Source organism: Pleurodeles waltl, chromosome 1_1 (genome assembly GCF_031143425.1).
Source record: "Pleurodeles waltl isolate 20211129_DDA chromosome 1_1, aPleWal1.hap1.20221129, whole genome shotgun sequence".
NCBI lineage: Eukaryota > Metazoa > Chordata > Amphibia > Caudata > Salamandridae > Pleurodeles > Pleurodeles waltl.
The window spans coordinates 606,659,386-606,685,741 of NC_090436.1; the positions used below are offsets into that span (position 1 = coordinate 606,659,386).

The 26,356-nt window shown below is 42.2% G+C and overlaps 1 protein-coding gene across 1 annotated transcript in view; it reads left to right on the top strand.

Annotated features, from left to right (window-relative positions):
- The window catches only part of MAN2A1 (mannosidase alpha class 2A member 1), a 652,784-nt gene that overhangs the window by 39,578 nt on the left and 586,850 nt on the right, over positions 1-26,356 (top strand). The window contains exon 2 of the mRNA XM_069226405.1: positions 5,635-5,895. Within this exon, the coding sequence (XP_069082506.1) occupies positions 5,635-5,895 (261 nt within the window). The remainder of the gene's footprint in view (positions 1-5,634; positions 5,896-26,356) is intronic.

Sequence of the window (26,356 nt, forward strand, 5' to 3'; positions counted from 1 at the left end):
AACATGCCAGACATGATAGTATGTTGTCTGTTTTTTTAAAGATTTTGGTTCAGAGTCTTCACAGAAAATGTGTTCCACAGACGCTTAATCTGCCAGCCGATAAATGTTGGTAGACTGACCTGTGTGACCATGAGTCAAATAGAAAAATCAGGTGATCCCTTCACAAGATTGCACATAGATTTTGTTGAAATTGCCCCTATGCAATGGTTTGAGGTCGCATTAGTGGTTGTTTGCTCATCAGGTGAGCCATGGTCTACAAAACCAGGAGATGTGGTGTTCTAACTGTAGCCAAGTGTTTGAGGGAGTTAATCCCTAATTTTGGTTTGCCGACCTTCTTTAGAATCAGATAGGTGAGCTTATTTTAAGAATGAGTTTCTGAGAGTCCTTTGCATGGCACTGAAGGTGGAGCAGAAATGTTATTTTAAATATCATGTAGAAGCATCAGGAATAGTAGCCAGGGCCAATGGTATCCTGAAGGTAAAGCTAGCCAAAGAATGTAACTTGATGACCTTGAAATAACCACATGCTCTTCCCATCATGTTTTTGAGTATGAGCAACACACCCAACAAGACTACAGGCTTGTCTCCTAATGCGTTCTTAATTGGCCCAAGCTATGAGGGACCTGGGTATTCCTTCAGAATCACGTTTTAAAATTACAGATGATCTGGTTCTGGATTATTGCAAGAGTTGGGCTGATCTGGTACACTCTGTCTCTAACCTGGTGAATGTGGCTTTACTTTCAGCAAGTTAGGGACCTTGCCATGGCGTAGAGCCTGGTGGCCATATGTTAGGAAGAGTTCTCTTGAGCCTCAATGAAAAGGACCTTATCAAGCGATCTTACTTAGGAATACTGCTGTTAAGTGTGGAGGTTTGACATAGTGGATCCATGCATCTCACACAAAGTGAGTAAAGATGGCAAGAAAAAGTGCCATATACCACTAATTCACATAGTCAAGCTTGTATTCACTTCATGGAGGGGCAAGGGGGCGGGGGAGAGCAGAGAGTTAAAAGACTGCAAGAAGAACAACAACAAAAAGAGCAAGAAAATCAAACTCCAAAAACAGAAATTCTGAAAAACCCAACAGCAACTCTAGGTGTTCCAGTTACAACCCGCGAGAATCATTAAATAAATGAAGATGAAAATGAGACTATTGTAATAGATGTGACTGAAAACGTAATACAAGTTTGATTGGTCTGAAGGTGTGAGAAAAGGAAAAAGAGCATTACAAAGGATTGGCAGTCTAAAGAAGAATGGAGAAAAATCAGCTGAAACAGTAAACATATAATGAAGATTCTGAAAGGATTGAGGACAGAAGATCAGTTAGAGTAAGAGTGCCACACAAGTACACAACACCTGTTTGGCATATTTGGCAAAGACTGAACCGGAAAAAAAACCATTGATCTGAGAGAGTATTGCTTTCTGTTAGGAGAACCTCCTGGAAGAGACAAGAACTGAGAATCAAAGCGATTAACCGGTAATAATTTCCTGATGGAGGAATTAGATTGTAGTTTTGAATTTTTTTTTACTTTTCATAGTTTGCCTGCATAACTCTCTTTAGATTATAATCTTAGAGATTTCTCTTTATGCCTGTATTTTGTAGTTAATGCCCGGAAGGAAGTAGATTAATTTTGTACTTTGGATATCCAGCTGAAAATAGCATTGTCTGCATTGAAATATTTAAACTGAACTATTGAGTTACATGCCCACACCTGCTTATATGAACCCCTTTTGAGCCAGAATTTCTAATGTGTTTGAAAAATTTATATTTGAAATTTGCACTTTTTGCAGAGATTTAGCTTTTGTTTGTAAAACTTTTATAGAAAGAAGATGCCAACTGGGAACAAATTGTGTTTTGCTTTAATACGATTCTCATTATATTAGTTTTTTTGTGTTTCAGAAGATAAACATGCTTAACATCTTAGAAATATTACAAAAATAATAGATTCGATTTTAGAGTTCATGCTAAGAATTTTAGAAATTTCACTAATTGTTATGTATGTAAGTACCTGCTGTCTTCTGTCACAGAGGGGGTGACTTGCTATCAAATTCCTTCAACCAATGTTGCCTTGTAGTGTTTGTCAGTTCCTTTGAGACAGAATTTATTGATGAAATACAAGGTGGACAATTATTTGCTTTTTAACCAGTCATCTGAAATTAAGAGTTTGGTTTCTACTGTTCAAAATAATAGACCCATCTTTTACGCTGTTTCAAGGATCTAACTAAAATAACGGAAAGAGTGTGCATAAAATGACTGATGGACAATGATTTCCCTTTTTAACGGGTTTTTTTAAATTATGAATTTGGCTTCTGATATTTAAAAATAATAGATCCTTCCATTATGCTATATCAAGGATCTACCCAAACTAACAAGAAGAGTGTGTATAAATTGACGAATGTGGAGCAACATTTGAATAGAGAATTTAATGAAAGGATGGTGAAGATTAGTGTAAATTGTGCAGAAGCAAGAGAGATTCAATTACAGGAAGAAGTCAAGGAAATATTTAGAAATTCAAAGATGCATCCTAGAGTTAGAATTTATTTAAAAAAAAGGAAGGAGTTATTTCGTATGATGAGTTAGAAACATGATAAATGGGAAACTTCAAACATTAATGGAACAAGTGAGTGAAGTTATAATCAAATAGTTTTTTAAAAATAATTATATAGTTGGTAGAGATTATATGTTGGGTAAAGAGCCTATATTTAGAAGCTTTTATCATGTCTGTGGTCGGATAGCTTATTTTAACATTCCAAGTAACTAGGTAGGTTCCTGCTATTTAGCATTAGCCTTTCCAAGAGCATATCATGTAGATGAAATGAATAAAATGGCTATTAAGAGTAAAACATGTGTTTGTTCAGGTAATTATGGATATATTTGGTTGCTGATTCCTCCTATTGGTGTGGCTTTGAATGATGTGAAGGTTATAACGTTGTCAGCTCTAGTAGATTGTCTGGTTACTAAAACTGCAGGTACTTTAACCAAGCGATGATTGCTATTCATATAGGAGATGTCCCAGTGGGATAGTTTAACCTTTTGTCACTTCAGAGGTTGTAAAATGAGGGCAACATATTTTTATGGCAGTTATCCCTGTTATAATTCCTTTGACATTTCAGTGGGGTAGTGTTATGCAATGGGCTGGTTCACTATTTATTAGTGTAAGGCCTGCACTTAATGTGAAATACTCTAAAGGTTACTTTGGAAATGAACAGCATAGAAATGGTAGTCAAAATATCTTAATACTCCTTTGCCATTTTTCTCATGAAATTGTTTCTTTAAATCTTCTTGAAAAATATATTTGAAAAACTAAAAATCAACACCAAATATGACTTTACTACCAGCATTACTCAATCACAGAAGCGGTATTATAGTGCATTTAAATTGCCAACTATGTATGTAGGAGAGACCATTTCTAATTCTACATCTTCAACTTGAAGTTATCTAATGTTGGGTAAATTAGTTAAGTTTGCAGTGCATTAGTTCAATTTTCGGCTAAAAATGGACAAAACATTTGGAAAAAATAACAATGCATTATTTGAATTCATTTATTGTTTTTGTTTTCTTAGCAGCCGTTTCTCTTTTTGCTTTTTCACACAGTGCACCCCTCATTCTCTGCTCTCAGAAATGAGAAGAGGAAATATATCTTGAATTTCTTCAAACATTGACTCCTGGCTATCAATCAATCAGTGTATTTGTAAAGCGCGCTACCACCCTAGAGGATCTCAAGGCGCTTGGGGGGGGGGGGGGGGGGCGCTGCTACTGCTCAAATAGCCAGGTCTTGAGCCGCTTTCTTAAAGTCAGCAGGTCTTTGGTCTGTCGTAGGGGCAGGGGAAGGTTGTTCCAGGTCTTGGCGGCGAGGTGGGAGAAGGATCTGCCTCCTGTAGTCGTTTTTCGGATGCGGGGGACGGTGGCGAGGGTGAGGTCGGCTGAGCTGAGTTGGCGGGACGGGGTGTAGAAGATGAGTCATCTGTTGCTATGCTGTGATTTCAAACATGTTAAGATACTTCAGGGACTTTAAGAATCCAGTTACGTTGGAAGCCTTTAATGGTTATTCTGAGACACTGGAGAACAGTGGCTGTATTACACACAAGTGTCCTGGTGGTGCAAATGGCGTGCACTCCCACTTTGTGCACCCTCAGGGCACTTTGGTATTGAAGAAAGGGCTGGAGACGCTTATGTGGCCTCTTCTGTAAATACTGATAGCACTGGTGTTACATGTGTGCCAGCGCTATCTCAAGAGGGCATTCTCTAATTTGTATGAACATGAGGGAATCTGTGTGTGCGCCACAAAAAGGTGGACCCCCCAGACATCCCACTGCAAGTTGGAGCACCCGTCTGCTGGGGGATCTCTGCCCCTTCTTTAAAGTGCAGGCGGGTTCTATTTGCTCAGTAAAACACAGAATGGCTGATTAAAGCAGCTCCTCCCTATTTCACTGAATGTTCTGCCCCCTGGGCAGCCCTGAGGTCAGCGTATTCATTGTAATCGGGCGCACTGTACATTTTTGCATCCCTCACATCTGTTTAAAGGTGTGCCGCAAACATGAACAGTGCGCATGATACCTGATGTAGGCCCAGATAGCAAAAAGATGTAGTTAAGTAGTTTTGTCAAGACATGTCCCTGTCTCTCTAAGTCGGTCTGTGAGCAATTGCTTTATATCTCTGCCTCAAATGCCTGTGTTAAAAATCAAGCCCTGCTTGATCAGGAGTATTTGAGCCATTTGGACTCTTGTGATATACACCTAAAGTAAGTTATGTTGAGACTTGAGAAATGTGTAGTTCAGCCACCAGTCTTTTGATCATTGTTGAATTCATACAATGCCTGCTTATACTTGATAAGTGCTGTTGAAACTAGCCTCACACTTCTGGTGTTCCAAAAAAAGAAGATTTGTAAATAATAGCTTATTTATTTGTCTTTACTGGCGGGCCCTATAATTTCCATACGCCTCTTGTTAGGAGCAAGTCTCTCGTCTTTAAATACGCACTTTCTGAATAATTATTTCTCAATCCGTAAACATGTTGGTTTAACTTGCATTGCACACGTTGCATACGTGTGTTGGGAATTATTAGAAGGCTTCTACACTTAGCTTTGTTCGTTAACCATTAATTAAATAAATTGAAAAGTTGATGTTTAACATCGGTAAGAGCAAAGCCCGTATTAAGCCTGCCCTCTCTGAATGTTATGATGGCAGCTTGTTCAGGCAGTACTTCTTAAAGTTTGTTTTGCGCTAGAAAGACACAATTACCCAATATTTCTTGATTTAACTGCAGGCAGTACTTTTTAATGTTTGGTTTGCACTAGCAAGAGACAGTTTCCCAACATTTCTTGATATACTGTTGTCAACAAAGTGTCAATATGAGAAAAAAAAATGTTTGTGCCCCTGCACTTTCATGTTTCCAACACCTTTTATGACTAGCCAATTATGTCCATAAGCACCTATGTACATTTTGGGATGTACTTTAAATTGATTAATAAAGTTAATAATGTTTGTAGTTAACAATTTGGTTTTATCGGATAGTTTAACATTTAGTCGAAGACTGTATCAAAAAACATTGTTGCTCTAACATTCTTTTTGTGTTTTGAATGGAATCAATAAAAACCCAGTCCAGTAAAATATATATATTTTTTTTATATATGCAGGGCCAGTTATCTATGCTGCAGGACAAAATAGATCATTTAGAACAATTGTTGGCGGAGAATAATGAGATCATTCACAACATAAAAGAGTCTGTCATATATTTGAGTGAAAATGTAAAAGAAACTCAAAAGAAGCCGGATGCAATGAACTTGAGTGAAGATATCTCCGCAAACTTCCTGCACCCTGCTCCAGTTGGGCTTCCGATTGAACGAGAGGATTGTCAGTTTGCTCTAAAAACCAGTAGGCCAGATTCAGATGTACAGGTAAGAGTTAATAAAATGGTTGTGTTTAATGCAAATTAAGGTTGGGTCTTGTCTGACAAAGGTTGTGTGAAATGCCTGATTTGCCCTATTTTATCACATTTTTGGAAACTTAAAGACAATTACAGAAGTTATCACTGGGGCATTTATTTAAAAATATTTACCTGTTTTCATGTTTATTTCTTCGAAAAAAAATCAACAGCACATTTGTTTGAGAAGTAGTTTCTCTTGTAAAATTGAAACCATGGTTAACTGACTATTTTGTGTGTAATAAATTATATTTTGAATTGTAATTCATGTGTGTTTGTGTAGTTACACAAGTATGTGCTAGCGAGTTAATAGCCCTTGTTTTAAAGAGTTTCACTGTAGCTACCTCACAACCTCTATGGTTTTCTAGTGCCAAAAATCCCTCCACTGTTCGACTACTATCATAGCATTAAAAGCATTGTATCTTAATACTGTGTACCTTCTCAAACTGTAGCATTTAGGTAGATAGAAGGGAGGGATAAATGTCATTGTCCTAAATTAGCTTATTCAGATTTATTGAATATAAGGAAACTTAAAGTAGAGCAAAATGAAAGAAAGCTAGTCTCTTTGCAGTTTCAGCTCTGTTGAATCTGAGACTGCAGAATTACATACACAGACATAAACTCTTCTCGCCCAGCCCTCTCACTACCCCATCTCCTCACCCTAGTCTACCTTTAATGTGATGGCTACATATTTTACATCAATGTCTTTGTGTCTTCTGTTTGTAACTTACGAGCATCTGCTTCAACTTTTGACCAGTGAAAAACTGCTTACATTGAAACAGGTCAAATCTGCACAGTGCTTTTAAGGCATCTGGATATTGTTTCATGCTTATGTACCTGACTCTATACCAAGCACCTAGAGAAATATGATTTAATAGATGTTGGTCAAATATATCATATCAATACTTAGACTCATTGGAAGTTATACTGTAGCATTAATAGAAAATAGGTTGTGAATGGGCTTGTGGGCACTGTACTTGGTGGTAATCTTTGCATATTAAACATCTGTATCCAGTGATCATTTCTTATGAGACACTTGTGTCACTTACTGAAAAGCGTTCCTCATGACTCCTATGTCAAGTTGTATAACTATCGAGCAAACTAGACAGGTTTTTCATTTTGATTCCGTTCATTTATTACCAGGAATGTCTCCATGTTTGATAGTGTTGATGCAGGCTTTTGTCAAACTGCAAATTCTGTTCTGTAGGTTATTTTACATTCCCAGTGCCCAGAAGGGTGAGAATCAAGCTGTACAATGACTTAACCTTGACGACCTGCTAGTAATGGATACACGTGAGATTGTCACTGAATCCACTAATATAGAGTTCTCACCTGACCATCACAGAAGGGGTCTAGTCCCAAGCCACAGGTTTGCTTACTCTTGTTGAGCTTAAAACTACAGGCCATTTACATCCAGACTCTATCTTTGAAGAATATGATGTGATGAAAGTACTGGCAAGTAGCTTGAAGTCTTTTACATATTCTTGGAAACTGTTGTCCAGTTCAGTAAAGTGGTATTCCTCCTTAGATACTTAAGTGATTGATCCTTTTCCATTATGCAGGAGTTGAGTGTGTTTGCTTCACAAGCAGACCTCTGAGCTCTAACGGCTAAACGACGAACTGCAGGGGAAGATCCAGCTTTTCCTGGTTTCCCTCTGGGTTCTTGCTTCTTCCTCAGAATAGGACCCAAATACACTTCCACATAAAATCTTGGAATTAGGCAGAGCAGATTGGGCCTCCTGTGCTGAAGTGTGTCATTTCCTGTGGTCCCACTGGAACAGGAATTTCGGGAAATCCATAAATATGCTTTTTGTCCAACATCCTACTACTGGTCAATTTGGTTCTGAAGACTCTTGTTTGTTGGTTCTCTTTCCTTCTCATTGCAAACTCTAATCTTAGCTTCTTCTCAACACACCTGCCTATTTGTTGTTTTACTGCTGCTGGTGCTTCTACATAGCAATTGCTGTTAGGGATGGTTAGCATAGTTTTAAATTATTAGTATTTCTGTTTAGGACATTTTCTTTATAAATTGTTCAAGAAGTGAATTGTTAACCTTTGAATCTGTCTGCATTTGCAAGTATTATTGTCTCATGCTTACCTATATTTAATGGTGGTGTTGTCAGCCTACAAGACTTCTTCAGTGTCTTTTTGGGTCTAGATTTGCATATTATGATTCTGGTAGCTCAGGTTTACTTTGTGGTGCAGAAAATAGGTCCTGAATGTCAGTTATTACTTCAGTTGTGTACATTAGGAGTCATTACTTTGCTGTTTTCACATTGAGAGTGCCTTTACTTTGCTTGGTATTACATCAGCTTTACATCGCATGTTCTTAAATCTGCAGAGCTTTTCTTCACAGCTAAGTATTACTTTTAATCACTTTTTGTTTAAGTTAATATAAATGTTGAATTTATGTATAACTGCTTAAAATGATGTGTATTCTAATATGTAGTAATGTGTTTAGTTTTCATTATATACAATTATTAGCTAGAATGGAATTTTATTTTTACAATTAGAATCTAAAAATATTATTTAAACATGTTTAAATCTATAAATACACTTTAAAAAAAAAAGTATATTAATTTTTAAACACCAATATTTATACATTCTAATACCCACACTTACTCCTACACACAACATTTCTATCAACCCACTCTACTGGAGGAAAAGCAGCGACTACAGTGTTTTCAAAAATGTACCTGTAGCTGACATATGTAAAGCAGCTGCTTGGAAGTCACTTCATACATCCACTAAACCTATTTTTTTAGAGTCTGATGCACAAGCTGATTAAATAATGGGCAAGGAAACTCAAAGAAATCTCTTTAAATCAAGCACTGTAATCTTAATTTAACTTGTCTGAATTTGCTTCTTCAGTTGGGAAATACGTTAACAAAGCTATATTCTCTTTCTGCTGCCCGACAGTTGTATTGTAGGACTTTGATAAGGTTTCTAGTCTATTCTAGTGTTTCTGACTGTTAATGAAGATTCTACAGTGCTGAAGAAAAAGTTACTTATAGCCCTGGTTCTACCTCATCCGTATCTTTATTGAAGTCAGAACCAACCTGCTTGCCTCCTCAGCTTTTACTGCTTGGAGTTAGAAAGTTAATGATGGCTTACAAAGTGAATGGATATATTTTTTTAATTTAGTTTCCTGCTACTTAAGAAACTTACAACATAGAACATTAAAAGGCACAAGTCTCACTTATCAATATCATTCAGTCAATATACATCTCAGCAGTAAATCCTTTGAGCCATAACCTTGAACCGCGGGGAGGGCAGTGAGGACTCAAAAAATGTATATACACCTGGTGGCTGTGCCGCCGGGGTCATTGCACTGCTAGTCCACTTGCCATCCGGAGAGTGCTGTTCTGTACAGAATCTTGTTGCATAATGTCTGGTAAGCTACGAAGATGTAGTCAGAGGATGAATGATTTGAGGTAGCCCAAAATGTCTTTATGCCTGAAAGTTAAAGAAAGCAATGTTGCATGTATTTCAAACTGTTTATTACAATGTAATGAGAACTTAATCCATTGCTTATGCTTTGATGATCTCCAGCGACGAAAGGAGCGTGCCGCCAGCCTTCTTGCTTGTAGCAGTGCCAGGGCTGTTTTTCGTCTATATGGCATCAGAATTCCCTATTCCAGCATCGCAGTCCTCTGGTCACCTCATGGTCAGTCATTCTGTATCGTGTCGACAGCAACTTGCTGGTTTGATTTGTGTTTCATGGCCACACTGAGTGCAGAAAGTTCACCCAAGTTGACCACATCTAGAATCCTCACGAAGGCTATATCTATACATGGGCATGGGGTATGGTATGCGTGCTATAATATCTTGTAGTGAACTATGCAACGCCTACTACTGGGTGATATCAAACCTGTTTGTGTACAGCACAAGGATCAAATCGCCTTTGATATTTCCAGTCCCATTTCCTCCTCCCACTTAGAATGTGCAGTGTGCACCAGAGCATCCTCCAGTGAAGTGCGATACAGTTTAGAAATTAGCTGCATTGTGGATGTAGCCACGAGGAGTGCCTCCAATGCCCAGCGTTTCACCGGTACTGCTGGAAATGCAGGTTAGGGCACCGAATGAGCCCCTCAGTCTTATTATAGAAATACATCCAAAGGAGTGCATTTTGTGGTGCTGATAGTCATCAAGGGACCTGAATTGTTTTTTAAAATACAGGTCTCCCCATTTCACCAGCCCTTTTTGAGAAAGTTGAGAGACTGCGTTAGGTTCTCATGTAGCTGGTATCAGTGGGTTTTGGCAAAGAGGGAAGAATGGGCATAAAGGATCCTCAGGCCTATTCACCTACCCAGTTCACTCTACGTCCTGGATGTGCAATCACTTCTTGCCTTATTTAATGTTTAACATGATGTTGGGATCCTGATCAGCGCTCTTAACAGTCCTGTGGCACCATGTCTGTTTCAACCACTGAATGTGGAGAAAAAGTGCCTAGGCAGAACCAGTAGTGTGCAAAATTCAATTGCGCACAAAGGTAGTAGAGTTTGTGGTTCGGAGCCTCAAACCCTGCTCCGTTGCCATGGCAGCTTAAGGGTTATCCATTTAATCCTGAGTTTCTTGTTGCCCGATGCTAACTTTATAAATTGGGAGCAGCTCCGACGGAGGACGTATTGAGTCAGCGGCTATTGGACATTAATAAACAAATACCGCAGTTTGGGGAGTGGTACCATTTTATAAGCCCAATTCTACCTGCAAGTAAAAATGAGAGGGACAGCGATTGCAACACTTGATCTTCTATTTTACATACCATCTGACCATAGTTCTTTCTTTTTTTACGTTGGTCACGGTCTCCTTCTCGTACTGAAGTCAGTCTGCGGGAATGGTCAAGGAGTCATTCTTGTAGACGTCCTTCTCCATCGAAGTCACTAGGTAAGTTCTGATGTAAGTGGTCAGAGTTGCTGCGTTCGACCTCTCACCATTCCTCGGCTGAGTAGTTGAGGCCTGATTCTGCCTTGCGTTTCCCTCCCTTTCCTAGGACTGGGACGACTATGACCCAAATGTGTGAATTCTACAATTCCCTTCACGCTATCTTTGGGAAATCACCTTCCCCTCGAGTGCCTGTGGCCCCCAAAGAGGTTCAAGATGTCTTGACTGTGTTCACACCGGTGGGTTCGCCCTTGGCTTCAGTTAGGCCTCTGGCTTCAGTTGACGAAGCCCTTACGTGCTGGTGCACAGCCCTTTGGGTTTCACACCTTTGGTGCTGGTATCTGATCAGTCAACTCTGGTGACGACTATCGACCTCGCATCCCTTTTCCCATCTGAAGTTGACATTGAGTATTTGCTTTCTCGGCGCTGCTGGACTTCGGGTACGGCACCAGTCATGTCAGTTATCCCTGACCGCCCTCCACATTCTGTAGAGTCTCCTCATGTTTATATACTTATGAGGCACATGGTGAAGAGGCTGTGGAAGATATATTACACATTTCACATGTGGAGCAGCCTCTTATAGAGGACAGCTGGATAGCTGTCCTAGCTACTGCTAGTGGTTTGGATTCATCACCAGCCTGAGGTCTACTTTCACCCTCTGGCCTTGCTACGGAGGAGAGTTCCTCTCTAGCTGACATGCTGAGAAGGGTTGCTGTGATCTTGAATTTGACACTTCCTTCAGTGGAATTATCCTCTGATCCTTTCATTATGTTCTCTATCAAGGACAAAAGGGATTTGAGCCCGTGCTTCCCTACAGTGAAGCCCTACATGATGTTTTGTTGGGGCTTGGGTTCAGTCTGACGCAGGAGCCCCTGTTGATCGGGCTGTATCTCATAGGCTGTACCCCATATCCCATCTGATAAAGATTCCAGGAGTCTGGATGATTGTGGAAGGCATATTTATTTCTCCACGAGTTCTGCCTTAAGTTCTGTGAATACCTCTTGTGTTCTTGGACTTTTTAAAATTCATTATGGGACTCCATGGCAAGCGTCATGCTTATGCTTCCGGGTGATATAAGGAACTCTTTTGCCTCTATGATGTACAATGGGCAGCTGGCAGCTAAACTAATAATTTGCTGCAGTATGGATACTATTGACTGTGGGTTGGGCCATGGCCTCTTCAGTAGCACTACGTTGCCATGCGTGGTTACACACCTCTAAATTGTTGGAGACAATTCAAGCCACTTTAATTGACACACCTTTTGATGGTGTCCATTTATTTGGTGCACAAGCTGATTCCGCTTTAAGGTGTTTTCGTGAAAGTAGGGGTGGAACAGCGAATCAGCTTGGGCTGCCTCTAGACTTTGGTCTAGTTAATACCCCCTGTAGTGGCAGATGAGCCAATAGTCATGGAAGAAACTGACTGCGCGTCAGCTGGGGGTTATATGGACTCCGCTGACAACACATCCGGTGGACGATGTCGATACAGAGTCGCGCGCCGCCCTCTGTCGTTGCGCTCCGTCCTCAACCATCGCACAGACGTGCTGTGTGAAAGAAGTTTCCTGATCCAGGCTCGCATCTGGGGAGGAGGATTCTAAAGTAAGGAATCTGTGGCTGGATCCTGTCTGTACCAGATAATGTGTTACCAAAGTTAAGTAACTTGTTTGTTCAGGTGCACCCTCAGCATTCTCATAATACTGTTATGGTGGTGAATTTAAAGGCCTCCCAAATAGTCCCAGTGTCCTTCACTGACCCTAGATTTATCCTTAAATATTATCTGATGTCATTCCACTGCTCATCCGTGCAGGTGTCGTCGAGAAGGGCCTCTGTGTTTAAATGCCATTGCGTCCTCCCCGTACAGATATCCCTGGGATCCAAAGGCATATAATTATTGGTGAATGATCAGACAGGTGCAAACCAGGTGAAGTACCTTCGCCTCCCACAATTCCACATCACTCGTGGAGCACAAATAATCTAACCTGGACCATGTATAATGAACAGAGAAATAGAAGGCACCCTATGGTTTTTGGGGGGTTTCACTGTTTCCAGGCATCCACCAGCGCACTGTTGTTCAATTGGCTTGCACCGCCCAGACGTCGGTGAACACGCTTTGGGCAGTATGAGACCTGTCCATGTGGTCATACTGAGTGTAATTGAAGTCGCTTCCCAAAAGCAGTGAGCTGGGGTTGGTGAATAGCACTTCACCCAGAATGCATCGAAGAACCCAGGATCATCAGTATCTGGAACATAGCAATTGATCAGTGTGAGATGTGTCTGCCCACATCTCCCTCATAGTACTATGTATCGAGCTGGTCGTCCAGAAAGGACCCCAGCATAGTGAAAAGGGCTACCCTCTTGATTAGTATGGCTATTCCTCGGACATAGGAGGAGTACAACAGCAGATAACAGTGGTCTGTCAACCTTTCGCAAATGCAGGATCTGCTTGCAGGTCTTGCAATAGGGCCACAGGAATGTGGTGCTTGTCCAGAAGGTAAACCACTTGCATTTTCTTTCAAGGGTATTCAACCCTCTGACATTCCAAGTCAGGCAGATATAGGGTAAAATATTCATCACTGTTTATGATTGTTTCAAGAGGATAGCTGGGATGTGCCGCTGCTAGTTGTTCAAGATTTGGCAGATGTATGGTGCTGCCTAGAATGTCACTGCCTCCTAGGAATAAGTTGTGTAGAAAAGTTGTGCCACAAACTTGTATGCCTCCCTCTCTAACCCAACTACACTGATGGCCCGCTTAAATGAGGACATTCCCTATCTCCTTCCCCATTCAAACAATAAATATTTCCCTTAGTAATCAACAGGCAATGCAGTTCTCCGAGTTGGGGTGTCAACTGGAACAGCTTGGGTGATTCCCTTGCTGGTCACCAGAGGGCCCAGTGGGGTTCCTCCATGTGTAATAGTCACTGGCATCATGGGAACTTTGTGCTGTTGCACTTAAGGAAAATCTTGTAGGGCTGCAAAATAAAAAGGGGTGCTGTGAACTCATGTCTGAGGAATATGGTGATAAGAGGCACTGCAACACAAGCAAGCTTGGGTGATTCCCTTGCTGGTCACCATAGGGCCCAGTTGGGTTCCTCCATGTGTAATAGTCACTGGCATCATGGGAACTTCGTGCTGTTGCACTTAAGGAAAATCTTGTAGGGCTGCAAAAGAAAAAAGGGTGCTGTGAACTCATGTCTGAGGAATATGGTGATAAGAGGCACTGCAACATGCTAACTTGTAATGATGTAAGCTTTGCAGCAATGCATAAGGTGGCGCTAAGTGCCAATATGCGACTTATGTGGTAGCGTCACTGATCTGAGTCTGTTGGTGAGATGCCTGGGGATCTGCCCTCTAGTTCTTTGTTTTTGGCAGCCATAATGTGGAAAACCTTTTTCATATTTTGCAGCGTTCCGTCTTTTATGAGTCCTCTGCTATCGAGATTCTTCATTCTGCCTCAATGAGGCGGTCATCATATTTATACAGTTTTCTCATGATGATGTCCATGCAGGCTTTGAGAGGATCCATTTTGCAGCCTGTAAATACTGAATCTCCTGAATCACTTTAAGCAGCACTTTCATTTCTCCCCGTCTGCTCCTGGGTAGAGGTAGCCTCTGGGGTCTTGCCCATTGCATCTTCCTGTGATGGCATTTTAGAGCTGCATAGGGGCTCGAAGGGCAATTTTTATTGTTGTTTGTTTGCTTTACCCATTGCCCTACGACTTGGTAATGCAATTATTAGTTTTGGAGTGCATCCAATTACATCAACAATACTTGCTTTGTTACCACTTCATTCCAGGAGGCCCCAGGCTACAATAAATCGAATGCCTTACACCTGAGCATGAGGGTGCTCCATCCACGCATGTGCATCATTAGCTATTCTTGTCAGATTCAACAGTGGTATCGCCTGGAATCTCTGTTGTCGATATTGTGGGGGTGCACATTGGTGATGCAGTGTTTATTGGGAGGTGATTGGTGTGCACAAGCAGACCGCTGCTCTGGTGAGCTAGGTACTCCTCCCAATCTGGATAGATTCTTTCAGCGGACACCCATTGATGATCCTGCCTTCTCAGCTCTGGCCTCACCAGGTAGGGCATAGGCAGATCAGGCCCCTAATACATGGCACCACAGGTGTCCAGCAGGAGGGAAGTGATCCAACAATGTACATGGGCCATCTATGGCCCTCCAGTGACCCCTCGCCAGCCTCAGTGCCACTCCAAGTCCCAATGCCTCCTCGTTCCGAGAGAAGTCACATGTTCTATCCCAGCAGCGCATGGCCGGTCTGGGCTGGGTTTTCGATCCCTGGGGCACAAACCACACCAGAGACTTCCAGAGGACATACCCACTTCTGCTCTAATGATCTCAGCGGCCATTTCCGATGAGGTCAAGCACGAGTGGCGTGGTGTGCCCTGCTGCATCACTTATCTGGCAATCTTTCAACTGCGCAGTCGCCTGGGACCGTATCCGTGGACCGTATCCGTGGACCGTTAGCAGGCAGCAGCCATGCTTCATGCCCTCGGCCACACCTCTGAAAGGTGTGCCTCACCACTGCAAATAACGACACCATCAAGGTTTGGCAAAGTTACCTCTTGCTTTAGTGCAGCGCTGATCATGTCGGAGGTGTGTGGTAGTGCAATCAGTAAGATAATGTCCAATTCTGCCTCCTGGCTGAAAGAGCTCTGTGGCTACCTTGGGTGCTGGCCCTCCATGCACTACCCCCCTCCCCAACAGCAGCAGCACATATTTTACCATTAAAAAAACTGGATATCGGGGCAGAATGCCAGTAGGGTGCACTATAGGTAGAAAAATCTCATGAATTTTTAAAGGTACCTCAATCTTTTTCCCCCTGTTTAAAATGAAGCCCGTCAGGCTGCACTTTCTTTTTTCCTCTCTTCATACATTTTCACCTTTCTGCACATAAATGCTGCAAAGCAATTTTGAAATTGGCATTCAGTGTCATTATTTTCTCTTTCTAAAAAAAAAAAACACTGAGCCTTAGACAGACTAATAAATGGTGTATTTCAGATGAACATTAACGCCCCATGGGCTTTCAAAATGGATTGTCACATAGGCAGCTAGAGTTAGTCCAGTGTTTGACTTGAAGTGAGATACCTACGATGCAGAATCGGGACTTACGAGTAAGTAACTTTTTAATTTATTGACAGAGTGACTGTTAATCTGGTTATCCACCTTCAGTATATAAGCACAGCATTCGCTAGTGCATATTATCTTTCAAATTCTGCCTTCTTTTGCAAGAAGCATGTCTTAAAGAAGACCGGTTTGAATGAACATGGCTCTCATTGTGCAAGTAGCTTCTTCTTAATATCTGTTGCTAATCGATCTACCAAAAAGTCAGTAGCTTTCTAATCTTTACATTTAGTGCCAATCCCACTGAGGGAATAATTGCACCTAAAATGTCTCCAACTGTGTTGGTCATATTTTTAATTTTTGGGGAAGGATTTCCATAAAAGAGATAGAAATCCAACATCTGTCCAACTACAGACACTGCTATGGCAACCGTCAAAATTACATCGACAGTTTTACAGCTTTTAGGCTCAATGTTAATCTTGCACCAGATCAAGCAAAGTACCTTCTTGAACTATTTGCTATACGTTAGTACATTTATTCAATTTATTCCTAACCTGTTCAGGGGTGTGGAATTTAACAAAATATATACTTGTCCATGGGATAAGTTGTTTCATAAATCTGTGTGTCCTGTAGAAAAATCTACTTGTCCTATTTGGTGCCATGTAACGCAGCAACAAATTATAGCAGCACTCGTTATGGAAGAGCTCTGATAATAACATTTCTGATTATGCCAGGTCTAATACTATAATGGGGCTTGAATACTAGGAATTTCAAGCCCTACTATAGCAATTTCCTTATGTTGCCACCTTTCCACAGATGCACATACTATGGCTGGAGAAAGCAGTAAGCAATAGTTCCAGGGCTGGAATGCCTTTGAGTCTATGCAAACCTCCCTTTACTCTTGACAAGGGCAGAAGTAGTACTTTCTGGGTTGGGGAAAAATGTGGTTGGAGGGAAAGTGAACTTGTAAACGCTCAGTAGATTTACACAAGAGCAAATCTACACATGCATATTTGCTTGTGCTAAAATACAGTTTACAAATATTTTCTAGGAGTAGGATTTCCTAGTCTACTTCTATAAATTCTTGTGAATTCAGGAAAGCCACTAATGCAAAGACATGTACCATGGGTGCCCTTTTGTGACTTTCTTTAAGAATTGGGCCCCTAATTAGTACTGGTGTTAACAATAAATTTACTAACATTTTGCACTGGTTTTGCGTCATAAAAGTGACACAAGCCAGCACAATTTTTTTCTTTTATTATTTACTTTCCAGCGCAAAACTTGTTTTGTGCTGGAAATTAACTAAAAGTAACACAAAGCACCACAAAGCTTTGCTTTGCATTACTTAGCATCAAGGGGGCATTACATGGGCGTTCCCCTGCAAATACCCACCCTTTTTTACATAAACCTGTATCTGCCAAAAATGTGAGACAAGGTTTTGCATAAAAAAAGAACACATTTTAAACCCAGTCATTAAAGAAATGTTGTAATTTTTCCTTTCTTTTTCTACTTTGCATGTGTGCTGCACTGTGCAGCACACATGCAAAGTAGGAAACGTTTTAAATGTTGTCTAGGCATAGTATTTTGTGTCCAACTCTTGTACACATCCTTTGACTAGGTGTGTGTGGCGCACAGCAGCAAAAATCTGTGCCAGTGCTAGGAAGAGGGGAGGAGAGAGACATATCTCTGTATAAATGGCGCTCTCCTGCTATCTCCCTGTCACGCAACATAGCACAGCATTTTTGGCTGCTGCCCTGCATTGCCTGACAGTTTAGAAAACATGCCCCATTGTTTTTATTAAAATTCCACTTCTCTCTCTATCCATCCATTGGCTGAGTTTATTGTGAGTGATAGCATTTTGCTCTTCCACGAGGTGCATACTGGCACACAAAGTAGTTTTGTTCAGTGCCAGTAACTACTGTGGCAATGTGTGCTTTTTGATACTAAATTTTTTTTTGCTTTTTGCCAATGTTTGTTATAATGGAGAGGGCCTGGAAGCTCTCAAAACAATAAAGTTTTACAAAACCATGTCAAACAAGACAAGCATTGCCAAAACCAAAAGTCTGTCCACCGATGTCAGATAGGTTGACTTTGCCAGTGCTCGTTTAATTGCATATTTCTCATAATCTTGTTGACAATGGCCTCACTGACTTTCTATTATGAATATTTTTTTAAAATACTATCATGCATCAACACATTTTATTAAATGATTGTAGGAGGCTGGACTGGTTTGTAGTGAGTACCAAGGGGTACTTACACCTTGCACCAGGCCCAGTTATCCCTTATTAGTGTATAGGGTGTCTAGCAGCTTAGGCTGATAGATAATGGTAGCTTAGCAGAGCAGCTTAGGCTGAACTAGGAGACGAGTGACGCTCCTACAGTACCACTAGTGTCATATGCACAATATCATAAGAAAACACAATACACAGATATACTAAAAATAAAGTTCTTTATTTTTATGACAATATGCCAAAAGTATCTCAGTGAGTACCCTCAGTATGAGGATAGCAAATATACACAAGATATATGTACACAATACCAAAAATATGCAGTATAGTATTAGAAAACATTGCAAACAATGTATAGTTACAATAGGATGCAATCGGGACACATAGGGATAGGGGCAACACAAACCATATACTCCAAAAGTGGAATGCGAACCACGAATGGACCCCAAACCTATGTGACCTTGTAGAGGGTCGCTGGGACTGTAAGAAAACAGTTAGGGTTAGAAAAATAGCCCACCCCAAGACCCTGAAAAGTGAGTGCAAAGTGCACTAAAGTTCCCCAAAGGACATAGAAGTCGTGATAGGGGAATTCTGCAGGAAAGACACAAACCATCAATGCAACAACGATGGATTTCCAGTCGAGTGTATCTGTGGAACAAGGGGACCAAGTCCAAAAGTCACAAGCAAGTTGGAGATGGGCAGATGCCCAGGAAATGCCAGCTGTGGGTGCAAAGAAGCTGCTACTGGACAGTAGAAGCTGAGGTTTCTGCAGGAACGACAAGGGCTAGAGACTTCCCCTTTGGAGGATGGATCCCCCACGCCATGGAGAGTCGTGCAGAAGTGTTTTCCTGAAGAAAGACCGCCAACAAACCTTGCTAGCTGCAAGTCGTGCCGTTAGCGTTTTTTGGATGCTGCTGTGGCCCAGGAAGGATCAGGATGTCGCCAATTGCGTCAGGGGACAGAGGGGGCGCCCAGCAAAACAAGGAGCCCTCTCAGAAGCAGGCAGCACCTGCAGAAGTGCCGGAACAGGCACTACGAAGAGGAGTGAAACGGTGCTCACCCGAAGTCGCACAAAGGAGTCCCACGTCGCCGGAGGACAACTTAGAAAGTCGTGCAATGCAGGTTAGAGTGCCGTGGACCCAGGCTTGGCTGTGCACAAAGGATTTCCGCCGGAAGTGCACAGAGGCCGGAGTAGCTGCAAAAGTCGCGGTTCCCAGCAATGCAGTCTGGCGTGGGGAGGCAAGGACTTACCTCCACCAAACTTGGACTGAAGAGTCACTGGACTGTGGGAGTCCCTTGGACAGAGTTGCTGGATTCAAGGGACCTCGCTCGTCGTGCTGAGAGGAGACCCAGGGTACCGGTGATGCAGTTCTTTGGTACCTGCGGTAGCAGGGGGAAGATTCCGTCGACCCACGGGAGATTTCTTCGGAGCTTCTAGTGCAGAGAGGAGGCAGACTACCCCCACAGCATGCACCACCAGGAAAACAGTCGAGAAGGCGGCAGGATCAGCGTTACAGAGTTGCAGTAGTCGTCTTCACTACTTTGTTGCAGTTTTGCAGGCTTCCAGCGCGGTCAGCAGTCGATTCCTTGGCAGAAGGTGAAGAGAGAGATGCAGAGGAACTCTGATGAGCTCTTGCATTCATTATCTAAGGAAATCCCCAAAGCAGAGACCCTAAATAGCCAGAAAAGAGGGTTTGGCTACTTAGGAGAGAAGATAGGCTAGCAACACCTGAAGGAGCCTATCAGAAGGAGTCTCTGACGTCACCTGCTGGCCCTGGCCACTCAGAGCAGTCCAGTGTGCCAGCAGCACCTCTGTTTCCAAGATGGCAGAGGTCTGGAGCACACTGGAGGAGCTCTGGGCACCTCCCAGGGGAGGTGCAGGTCAGGGGAGTGGTCACTCCCCTTTCCTTTGTCCAGTTTTGTGCCAGAGCAGGGCTGAGGGGTCCCTGAACCGGTGTAGACTGGCTTATGCAGAAATGGGCACCATCTGTGCCCATGAAAGCATTTCCAGAGGCTGGGGGAGGCTACTCCTCCCCAGCCCTGACACCTTTTTCCAAAGGGAAACCTGTCTGAGGGATTGGCAGCAGCAGCAGCAGTGAAACCCCGGGAAAGGTAGTTTGGCAGTACCCAGGTCTGAGCTACAGACCTGTGGGATCATGGGATTGTGCCTACTATGCCAGATTGCGACCGCCAAGACCACCATGATCATAGACATGTTACATGGCCATATTCGGAGTTACCATTGTGAAGCTACACATAGGTAGTGACCTATTTGTAGTGCACGCGTGTAATGGTGTCCCCGCACTCACAAAGTCCGGGGAAATTTGCCCTGAACAATGTGGGGGCACCTTGGCTAGTGCTCACACACTAAGTAACTAGGTAAAGGTTAGACATATAGGTGACTTATAAGTTACTTAAGTGCAGTGGGTAAATGGCTGTGAAATAACGTGGACGTTATTTCACTCAGGCTGCAGTGGCAGGCCTGTGTAAGAATTGTCAGAGCTCCCTATGGGTGGCAAAAGAAATGCTGCAGCCCATAGGGATCTCCTGGAACCCCAATACCCTGGGTACCTCAGTACCATATACTAGGGAATTATAAGGGTGTTCCAGTATGCCAATGTAAATTGGTAAAATTGGTCACTAGCCTGTTAGTGACAATTTGAAAGAAATGAGAGAGCATAACCACTGAGGTTCTGGATATCAGAGCCTCAGTGAGACAGTTAGTCATAACACAGGTAACACATTCAGGGCACGCTTATGAGCACTGGGGCCCTGGCTGGCAGGGTCCCAGTGACACATACAACTAAAACAACATATATACAGTGAAAAATGGGGGTAACATGCCAGGCAAGATGATACTTTCCTACAATGATGCTTCAAAGAAATGGTACCTAAACATTCACAGTAATTCAGCAAAACCTTTTTTTCTACTTATATTTTTTCTGGACATTTTATTTTGAAAGCAAAGAATAATCAATCTTGCTTACATGCTTCTGCAAGCATTTGCATCTAACCAGAGAGCATTCTAGGAGCATTATACGTAGCCTCATATTGTTGAACTTTCAAATGTGTGTGTGTGTGTGTGTGTGGGTGCGTGTGTGTGTGCGTGCGTACACATTTTTATACTGGAACCAATGTCGGTAGCGTAGAGTGAACTTGTAGCGTTTATTTAGAGTGCTCATCCTAATAATAAAGGCTTTGCATTACTGAACCACGAATGCAAATTCGAACAGCATTAACATATTGACAACATTACCTCATCTGCAGGCAGTTTCCTTCCCTGCAAACTGCCAGCCAAAGGGTTTGTGCAGCAGGGGGTTGAGCCTACTTATTCCAAGGACAAAATTAACATGAAAAGATTTTGTCCTTAACCGCAAGCCATATGTCCTTGGTGTCGGGCTATAGGAATTCCACACACCTGACTGTTGTCTCTACCCTTTCTTGGAATCTACTGTGGAAATTCCGTATGTCAGCCAGATGCCTAAATGTTTATAGACAGCTTATAGTTACCTTGTCTTGCTAATCTGTCCCTTAACTTTTATTAAGTTATGTCAGAACGCCTAAGAATTCTTGAACATCTTTTGTCACTTTGGCTCAGGTCATTGGAAGTTCGTCAGTGTCAGTTAAACAGTCACCTAATTTGTTGTTGTTTTTCTCAAAGTAGGTCCGGTCAGGACCACTGATTGACTTTCTCTCGCTGGCTGGACTTTTACTCCCTATCTATTTGAAGTCACTGTCACTGATTTCTCTTAGCCTTTGTATTTCTTGGTCTTTAGTTTGTTTGTCAATTGTTTCTGGTCTTTTTCTAGGCAACTGGTGGTGGTATGCCCCATAGTGTTGTCTGTCTATGATCCATAAGGGGTTTCCTTGGGCGAGAGTGTACCAATATGTCTTTTAAGTTGTTGGCCCTTTTGAATGGGTACTTTGGTTTGTTGAGACCAATGCCCCGACACCAAAACCCCTCAATACTTATTGATGATGTTATGCAGTTCGGTAGATAGGGGATTAAAGGTTGACACACAGATCAGTCTGTCCTGGGTGGGTCTTTGCTCCTGGTATTGTTTAGCACTCTCTTATTAGCTTTTTGGATAAGTTAGGGGGATATTGCTTTTCTGTCATTTTTTTTTGTGAGTCTCTCAGCGTGGCCCGTGCAGAAAAAAATCTCTTTTGTACTCGAAGTACTTCTGAATCAATGCTAGGCGTGCCGGATCAAGTATTAATTTGTGTGGTGTCATAGACTCCCATGCTGTCTTGCTTAGGATTTTGTCTATAACTTTGGGCAAGTGATTTGTTCTTCACAGACAGGCCCCATATTTCTGAGATGATATCTCAGTTAGAAGATGATTTGATCTACAAATGTGATACATGGGGCAATCCTGTTGTTTCCATACACTGATCCCATGGAGCATGCATGGTCAATTGCTAGATATTAGGCCAGGATCTGAAGACATATAAAACCAAGTTTAGCTCTGAAGCACTAGATCTCAGCAAACTGAAGGATTCTGAAAGGGCTTTTAAAGCTGAAACTATCTGTGAAACTGACAAGTGTTTTCATCACTAGTTGAACAGATTAAACCATTTCAAATCTCAAAGGACTACCCCTAGAAAAATCCTCATCACTCTGTGGAGTATGTTGTGACTCCAGTGCTATCCATCCATGAGTTATTGTTCCACCGAAGACTTGATCCCTTTCAATCTTACACAGAGGGAAACAAGTTAGCATCTCACCCTCATCAAGGGAATCTCTGCTTGTGTGCACAAGAGAAGACCTCTCCAGAGGACATCGAATGAGACTCCATGTAGACTCTTTTACTAAGTTAATAAAGCTCCCAAAGTGATTGGTGCAGTCACTTTCCAATTTTTCATATCAGTGGTTTGGTGCAGTCAACATCTTCCTATTTCGCTCATCTCCGGTAGAGTTTCCCACTAGCTATAGTTTAGCATGTATGTACTTGGATCATGGAGTTCCTTTTTCCTTTATAATGTTATGTTATATTGATTTGCATAGCTCAATAATCACCTGAGAGGGTATCCAGGCGCTTGGGATGTGTGTAGTTTTGTGGTCTCCAAGGTGCTTATAGAAGATTTAAGTCCTCAGCTTCTTGCAAACTCAAGAGGTGAAGAGGAGGCTCTGATGTGTAGATGGAGGTTGATTCATGTCTTGGGTGTAATTTCAGAGAATGAGCAACCTCCAGTTTTGTTTTTGCGAATGTGTGGATATGTGTGTGAGTGAGAGTGAGTCAGAGCAAAGGTGTCTGGTGGGTTGGTGAAAGTGTATGCGGCGGTTCAGGTATTCTGGTTCTGTATTGTGTAGGGTTTTTTATGTGTGTGAGAAGTTTCAGTTGGCTGTGCTTGTGAATAGTGAGTCAGTGAAGCTTCCTGAGGGGCGGTGTGATGTGGGAACACCATGGAAGGCCAAGTATGAGTCTTGCAGCAGTGTTCTGGATGGTCTAGGAGTGGTTTGGAGATTCCGACAGAGTGTTTCAGTAGTCCAGCCTGCTGTTGATGAGTGCTTGCGTGATGTTCCGTCGGTGTTCTGTGGCAACCATCTGAAGATTTTCCATAGCATATGTAGGATGTAAAAGCAGGAAGTGCACACTGCATTGACTTGAGCCTTCATGATGTCGTCCAGGGTGATCCCTAAGTTTCTTTCATGGTCTGAGGCTGTTGGTCCTAGCTCTGACACCCACCAGATGGAGTCACATGGGGCAGATCTTGTTGCCGAAGACCAGTACTACTGTCTTGTCAAAGCTGAGACATCCAGTCAGCTACCATTTTCATGCAGTTGATGAAGTTTGTTCTGGATGTGGTTGTTTTGTCCGTCTGGGACAAGAAGAGTTGGCTGTCATCGACATAGGAGATGATAGTGAAGCCTTGAGATTAAATGATGTTGGCAAGCAATGTCATGTATATGTTGGAAATGGTGGGACTGAGTGATGGTGCCTGTCGGACTCCACATATCAGTTTCTTGGTCTCGGATGTGAAGGGTGTCAGCCTGACCCTTTGGGTTCTTCCTATGAGGAAGGAACAGACTCATTTGAGAGTGAGTCCTTGTATGCCAATCTCATGGAGTGTTATGGGAGACAGTTTTGAAGGCCCCTGAGAGGTCTAGCAGGATGAGGGCTGCTGTTTCTCCTCATCCAAGATGATTAAAATGTCAGCTGTGGTCGATGAGAGTGCTGTTTCTGTGCTGTGTTTTTTTCGAGCAGATGGTGAAGTTTGGGGTAGGTTGCGAGTTGCTTTCTGATGACCTTCTCAATCACTTTGGCTGGATAGGGAGGCAGGGAGATTGGTCCGAAAGTGCTCAGTTCATTCGGGTCAGCTGTGGGCTTCTTGAGGAGGGCATTGATTTCTGCAAGATTCCATTTATCCGTGAAAGTGGTGAACGTGATTGAGGTGTTAATGATTATCAGGGTTGTGCTGATTGATGATGTTCCCAGATTCTAGATGTTGTGGAGGCATGAATCAGTTGGGGCCGCTGAGTGGATGGACTGCATGATTGCTGCTGTTTTGTTTCTGTTGATGATTGTTCATTTGGTCAGGTGGCTATCTTGGTTGGTGATGGGTAGGTTAGCAACAAGTTCTCTGGGGTTGGGTTGGTGTGCAAATTTGCTGTAGATGTCTGCACTCAGACGCGATCACCAGACAAAAAAAGAAAGATCTAAGAAAAAAACACTAGTGGACCGCATCAAAGAAAGCTCCAACAGCTGCAAGATCAATGATTTCACCTCAGCAACATCCCTGCCTCCCAGCAAGTCTGCAACAACTTATCCAACTTCTTCCACAGCATCGTGGACATGGATGTTAGACAAAGGGTTGCAATGTATAATATTTAAATATAGCATGCCTGGTCGTTGCTTTAATTTCTCTAGCTGTACATATAGCAAGCAGTTCACTGACTTGTATTCCCTATGGTTGAGTTTCCAGGTGTTTAACCAATCCATTAACACCCCAAAAATCTGTCATTTGACAAGATCATAGGCCAAGTAAAGTGAAAATGGTGAATGGTGACCAGAGGTTTATCTTTCAGGTCCAAAGAGCCTACTTTGAGTTCTGTAGTCTTTGTCCAGGTGGGACACGGATCCGACAGAGTCGTTAAGGACCCTACTTCAAGTCGCTCTAAGTTCTTGCAGGGAGGTGGCATGTAGCAGAGGGTCAACACACTATGAAATCACTCGAAGGTAGCAGACTTAATACTTGCCATTAATGTTTGATCAGCAGTCTACCTCAGTGCTAATTCTTCTAGTAATATTAATTGTGGTCATCAGTGGTAAAATTCTGTTTAACTGCATTACTGTTCTGACAGCAAATTATGAAAATATTTTTCACTGTTTCTGAACATTCTACATTTTGGAGCCAAATGGCTGAACAGCTGACAGCCACTTTTATGTTATATGTGTGTGTGTGTGTGTGTATATATGTGTGTATATATATATATATATATATATACATATATATATATATATATATATATAAAACTGCCTTTTTATTTTGGCCATTTGACTCTTCAGGATGGTGAATATACACTTTTAATTGCTTCATGCTAGATTACTTGCGTTGAAGTAGAACATGCAGAAGTGCAGAATGTTCGGTTATGTTGATTCGTAAGACATGCATGCATGTGACCCAGGAGGTATCCTGCTGCTTACAAAGGAGAGGAGCTGTCCCGACTGGGTCCTAGTGGAAAAAGGTGTTAGTCCTGTCAGCCTTAGGGTGGTCTTCCCGACAACTTTTTAATTTTCTCATCCATTTTTTTCTGACTTCATGTTTGCTGGCCTTAGGGATCTGAGCACTTGACCACTGCTTACTAGTGATTACGTGTATGTGTTCTCTCCACTAAACATGGTAATATTGGGTTATACCCAATTAGCATATTTAATTTGCCTATATGTCCCTAGTAAAGGTGTACTAAATGTACCCAGGGTTTGCAAATTAAATGCTAATGGTGGGCCAGCAGCAGTATTTGTGACACCCACTTAAGTAGCCCTTTAAACTTGTCTCAGGCCTGCCATTGCAGAGCCTGTGTGCAATTTAACCTGCCATTTTGCCCAGTCAAAATGAACCTTTTGCAAGGCCCTAGACTTCCCTTTTTATACATAGGCCACCCCTAGGGTAGGCCCCTGACAGCCCAGAGGGCAGTGTGCAGTGTATTTTAAAGGTAGGATCTTAAGATATGGCCCGCTACATGCTGGCCCTCCGCAACCAGATGCATTGGCTCTTGGAAAGGTGAAAAGCAATCTTGA